The following is a 6,000-nucleotide window of genomic DNA, read 5'->3' as shown; positions in this document are numbered from 1 at the left end:
CCAGACCTGGCAGCTGGAAAATCACACTGGGTGCATGTGCGTGTGTTCCCGAAATCCTATGAGGAGAAAGGAAAAGGGACTATAGTATGGCTATACTCCTGGAAGGTGATTTCTCACTTTCCCTTTCCCTGGCGAGCATACATGTCCATGGCAAAAACTAAAAAATAAAAAAATAAATAATTTTTAAAAATATATTGTAACTGGGGACCAGTAGATGATACAGTGGTTAAGGCCCTAGACCCCCACGTGGTTGACCATGGTTGAGTCAAAAGCTTGAAACCCACACTGGGCACGTGTGTGCCTAAATCCTGAGAGGAGAATGGAGGAAAAGGGATTGTGGTGTGGCCATCCACTCCTTAGAGATGATTTCTTGCTTTTTGTCTCTGTCTCTCCAGGAAGCACATGTGCTCTATAGCAAAAAATATCTCCAAAAAAAATATGTTATAACTCTACATAGAAAGTGCAGATCATGCAAATCCTTCAGTACCATATTAGAGAAGAGGCAACAACATACGCATCTTGGGCTGAGAGTCAAGAGACCCTACTCTCTCCTCAGCTCCTCCAAGCTCTTTGGGTGACCTTGGAGAAGACAGTGATGGGAATGGCTAAGCTTCAGCTTCTTAAGATTCCACAGGTCTTTAGAAATGTTTGATAAAACACTCCATTGTAAAATAATTTAGTTATCTTATCTCCAAACTTTAACTCTTAACTATGAGACATGGATAAACAGAACACACCTCTGGTTTTCTACCCACTAACACTCCCTCTGCAGCAAAACCTTGTGAAGCAGATTGAAGAGACACTGAAATTCAATTCAGGTCACAGAGAGGAGGGGAAGAGCACGCCTAGGGAGGGTGCCCAGCTTGGGAGAGAGCGTGCATCACTCATTGTCTACTGATCCGAGAACGTGAATGAACAGATGTGCCGCCATCTCTTCCAGGCCATGAAGAAATGGGCAGATGGAGAAAACCATCTCCCCTAAAGGAAGCCTGCTGGGCAACAAAGCAGAGTTTGAGTGTCCGAGAGGTTGAATCTTTGACCATTTCCAGTGCTGCTGCTCTCCTGTTGGTCATTTTAGTTTCGGCACCTGATCTGCGATCTCTTTACAGGAGGTGAGCTCCAAATAGGGTCAATGTTACATTGTTTACTAAAGCTTTCTTCTTTTTTCATTGTCAGTGTGTTTTACGCTGAGGGCCAAGAAGTAGTTCTTAGAGATCTTAAACAATATTAAGGTGAATACATAACAATTAGGAATAAGGTACTTTCTTGTAAAACCCAGAGGGACATACCAAAGAAGAAATTCAGAAGTGACATGTACAACTAAGACTCATGTGGCCCACAGTTTTCATCTGGCCCTATAGCTCAGAGAAATAGAAACTCCGTTCAATCTGGAGTCAACGAGATATTTTATAATTACAAACTTATCATTACAAACGTAACTTCGACATCCTTCCCAAGTGCTCTCTCTTTAGTATGATTCATAATAATAACAGCAGCAATGGCAAGTACTACCTGTAAGTTCACCATTACCAGGCACTGTACTAAATAGTACATGAATCTAGATAGCAACCTCATGACGCAGGGCCACCATCATTGCCATATCACAACTGAGAGGAGTCAGGCTTAACTTTCCCAGAGTTACTGTTTGACTTCAAATCAGGATAGGCAAAGCCTTGCTCATTACCTCTCCATAAACTGCCCCTCATGATAGCCACTAGCCTTATGTAGTTATTGAGCACCAGAAATGTGACTAAGTGTGACTGAGGAACTGAATATTTTATTTTGCCATAAAATATATGCGTTCGCTGGAGAGAGACAGTGAGAGGGAAAATGAAAAATCAGCCTGGGGGTTAGGGGACAATGATGGCCGCATCACAATCCCTTCTCCATTCTTCTCTTGGGATTTTGGGCACTCACACACACAGGCCTAGCACCATTTTCAAGCCTCCAGGTCCAGGATTCAAACTACGGTAGGCCTTATGGGAATCTAGTATCTCAACTACCATGCCATCTGCTGGCCCCAGAACTGAAGTTTTAATATTAATTAATTTAAATAGTTACGGCTAGATCCCACAGCACTGGACAGTACCACTGGACAGTATGAGGGTGGCTGTGCACATAACTCTCTGGCCATAGTCAATAGTCTCACTCTCACAAGTAACGTTAATTACAGGAGGTTGACAATGGTTATGAGTGTAAGGAGAACCAATATGGCATCAGAGCTTAGAGAGCAGGTCCCGTCTGGAATTGAATTCCAGTTCTGCCAATAACTAGTCATATGGTTTGGACCACTACATAACCTCTCTATGCCCTACCGCCTCATCTATAAGAAGATAGAAACACACCATCATCATGGGGTGATCGTGTGAATTTAATGAGATAAAGAATTGGAGCACTTAGTGCAATACCTGGAATATAATAAGTGCTAAAAAGAGGTGCTAGGAAGAATAATAATAACTAAATAATTCTTGATTATTTCCCTTTTTATTGTAGAAAAGGTTACATTTTAAGGGATGAGTAACCACCAGCTCATAAAAGTACATTCTGAGTTTAAAATGTTGTTTTGAAATCAATTCAAGTTCACAACAAAGATGTGAGTGCAGTATAAAGGATTCTGGTATACCCTTTAACTAGATGTGTCCGTTTTCTCATATTGCCACATTTGCTTTATTATTCTGTCCATACATGCATACTTTTTAATCAACTATTTGATCTTCTGCCCTTTAACACTTAAGAATGTTGTCCTGCCTAAGGATAGTCTCTTATATAACAGCAGTACCACTGTCAAACTCAAAAAAATTATTGCATCGACACAATATTTTGATCCATCAGCTCAATTCTGATTTTCTTCCACTGTTCCCATAATGCCCTTTATAGCAACTGATGCCCCCACCCATCCAATAGAGTCGAGTTTAAGATCACATGTGTCTTTTTAGTATCCTTAAATCTGAAATGGTTTCCCAGTCTTTCATTGGCTGTTTTTTGTTTTATCTTGTTTTATTACCTTTTGTTTTGTTTGTGATAGGGCACATGAACTCACCAGAGAGACACAAAGAGACACACAGAGAAAGGAAAGGTGAGAACTCACTCCCCAGGGGAGATGGCTACATCACAATCCCTTCTCCCTCATTTTCCTTTCAGTTTTCTGGGCATGCACGCACATACACCTTGTATAATTGTCAAGCCACCAGGTCCAGGACGTGAACTGTGGTCAGCCATGTGAGAATCCAGCGCCTTAACCACCACACTACCTGCTGGCCCCTTGCCTGGCATTTCTGAAGAGTGCAGGCCAGTTTTTCAGAATGTCCCTTGACTTGGTTTTGTCCAATGCTACCTCATGATTAGATTCATGAGGGACACTACCTGGGACACTACCTAAGTGGCGCTGTGTCCCTTCTCATCTACCAGCACACGACCCCATCTGCCCCACAGGTCAATTTAGATCACTTGATTAAAATGTCGTTAGCTATCTCTACTGGATATAGCTACTATTTTTCCTTTGTAATTAATGAGTAATTTGTAGAAAAGGTATTTTGACAATGTCTAACTATACCGTTTCTCAAGCTCCCTCCCCTTCGTTAAGATTTAGCATCTGTTGGTGATTCTCGCCTGATGAGATTTTACCACAGGGTTGCAAAATGATAAAGTATTTCTAACTCCATAATTGTTTCCATATTTAAATTCACAGTCCATTATAAAGGATAGCTTTCTCTGTTCCCCTTTTCATCATTTATTAATTTATTCGTTGACTCTATTGCGAGTAGGATTCTTACTTTATTCAAAGTGTGCCTTTGAGTATTAAAAAGACTCTTCAAATAGAGGTGACAAAAAAAAAAAAAAACCTACAGATCTGCATTCAGAGTCCTTATGTGGGCATAGTTTACTCATCAGGCAAGAGGAAAACTATAAACTAAGGGCTCTATTTATTGTGGCTGTCTGCGGGCAAGAACAGTTCAAAAGCCAAGGGCTCTCCAGTGAGGATGTTAGCACGCAGCTCCTGCGATAGACAACGTGAGTTATCACTACCAAGCTGCAGTGCTGCTCATCATCAGACATGATATCATACCCTAAAAATCCCAACCAAACAACCCATCCATTTCTCCACAACTAGCAAACTTGAATGTTCTGGCAAACGCAAAAGGACATGATTTACAAATACTAGGTAATATTTGGATCTTTGCACAAGAACGGAGGTCCAGCTTTTTTTAATAGAATACAAATGATTTCATTTTGGAGCACATTGTGTCACTTTCTCAACAAACAGATTCTTGTATCAGAAATGAGGCCCGTGTTATATACAGAAAGAATGGATTTGTGTGCAATTATGGTGTGGCCAGAGACCACACACCCGGTGGCTATTTACAATATTTACACTGCTCCTGCAGCCACAGGGGGTTGTCTCAGAGCTGAAATCCAAACTCAGGCCACACAGAGTACGACTGCAGGTCCTGCTCAAACCTGCAAACTAGACCTGACTGTCCGCACACGAACACATTGAGGAGGTGTTTGCTTTCTGTCAATGCTTAACTATGTCATCCACATATCGCTAGGCATTTAACTCTCTTTGAACTATGGTATTATTTCAAAGAAAATAAGTCTGTTCAAAAAGATTTGCATAGTTTTAGGATTACTATATCTTGTGATAAGGATAAGTTGGAGGGGGGGGGTTAAACACTTACCAAGAAAAGTCTGGAGACCCCAGTGGCAAGTCTGTCTGTCTTCAGACGCCAGACCAGGGGCTGTGGGGAGTTGAGCAGGAACACAACAGGTTTGTGGTGAATGTGAACTGAAGAGATGGGATTCAGGTGCAGAGTGATCTAGAAGGCAACAGAAAGAGAGAAATCTTTATTTATCTACATATGTATGTATTAATTTATTTATTTTAATTTGACCAGAGAGGGACAGAGTGAGAGAGTGAGAGAGAAAGCAAGCCACCAGGTTTGGGACTCGAACCCTGGTCAGCCACGTGGGAGTCCAGCATCCTTAACCACTATGTCACCTGCTGGCCCCACAAAGAGAGAAATCTTGATTTAACACTGGCTTTCCGTGAAAATCTCTCTTAGAGGAGCACCCAGAATACTTTTTCACAATTCACCATTAAAGAAACAAGCTATAGCTGGTTCAGATTCCAGAAATAACATATATTAAGTTAAACTAGATGATATTGCCAATATTCGACTACTTTTTACTCCAAAATATCTATTTAATATGGTTCAACCACAGTGCTCTCAATTAAAACATGATTCAGCTCCCAATAACAGAACAGAAATAAACAGAAAACATTTTTTTTTTTCATATTGACAAAGGCAGAATGAGAGCTACCTTCCCATAGGACTGCTTTATCATTTAAGTCAAATGACTAAGCTGAAACTGGAGAACAGAATTCCCTGAGGGTGGGCTATCTATCTTTTGGATCTCCAGAGAAAAGAGTTCTTCTCATCCAGGTAAGCGCCAACCTCTCTAAAGTTAAGTGAGTTCTGCCAAAGAAAAGTGCTGAAAGCTAAGAGAAAGGGCCGGCCAAGAGGAGCTGCCAGTGCTTTCATCATCCTAGCTATTAGCTTAAAGGGGTTTTCCAAAGAAACAAAGCACAGAGAACACACAGGATAAAAACTGATCGTATGTAGCCCTTATCAAAAAAAAAAAAAAATTGTGTGTGCACATGGGGTAGGGAGTTATAAGCTTAGATAGGAAAACTGGCCAGTTTTGATCTGCTAGATCAAGGGCTATTGGAGTTTAACCACTGTCATCACTGACATAGTCAAAAAGCAACTGTAAGCAGAGCTGGAAAAAGTGGACTCAGCTATGTAGCCCTTATCAAAAAAAAAAAAAATTGTGTGTGCACATGGGGTAGGGAGTTATAAGCTTAGATAGGAAAACTGGCCAGTTTTGATCTGCTAGATCAAGGGCTATTGGAGGTTAACCACTGTCATCACTGACATAGTCAAAAAGCAACTGTAAGCAGAGCTGGAAAAAGTGGACTCAGCAAGTCCTTTGAGAGCA

The 6,000-nt window shown here is 41.0% G+C and overlaps 1 protein-coding gene across 1 annotated transcript in view; it reads right to left on the bottom strand.

The window, feature by feature from the left end:
* Positions 1 to 6,000, bottom strand: part of TGFBR3 (transforming growth factor beta receptor 3) — a 206,811-nt gene that overhangs the window by 78,012 nt on the left and 122,799 nt on the right. The window contains exon 3 of the mRNA XM_006140157.1: positions 4,680 to 4,817. Within this exon, the coding sequence (XP_006140219.1) occupies positions 4,680 to 4,817 (138 nt within the window). The remainder of the gene's footprint in view (positions 1 to 4,679; positions 4,818 to 6,000) is intronic.

Source organism: Tupaia chinensis, unplaced genomic scaffold (genome assembly GCF_000334495.1).
Source record: "Tupaia chinensis unplaced genomic scaffold, TupChi_1.0 Scaffold000023_1, whole genome shotgun sequence".
NCBI classification, from domain to species: domain Eukaryota; kingdom Metazoa; phylum Chordata; class Mammalia; order Scandentia; family Tupaiidae; genus Tupaia; species Tupaia belangeri.
The sequence above is the reverse complement of the archived record's forward strand: the minus strand, read 5'-3'. Positions and strand labels throughout refer to the sequence as shown.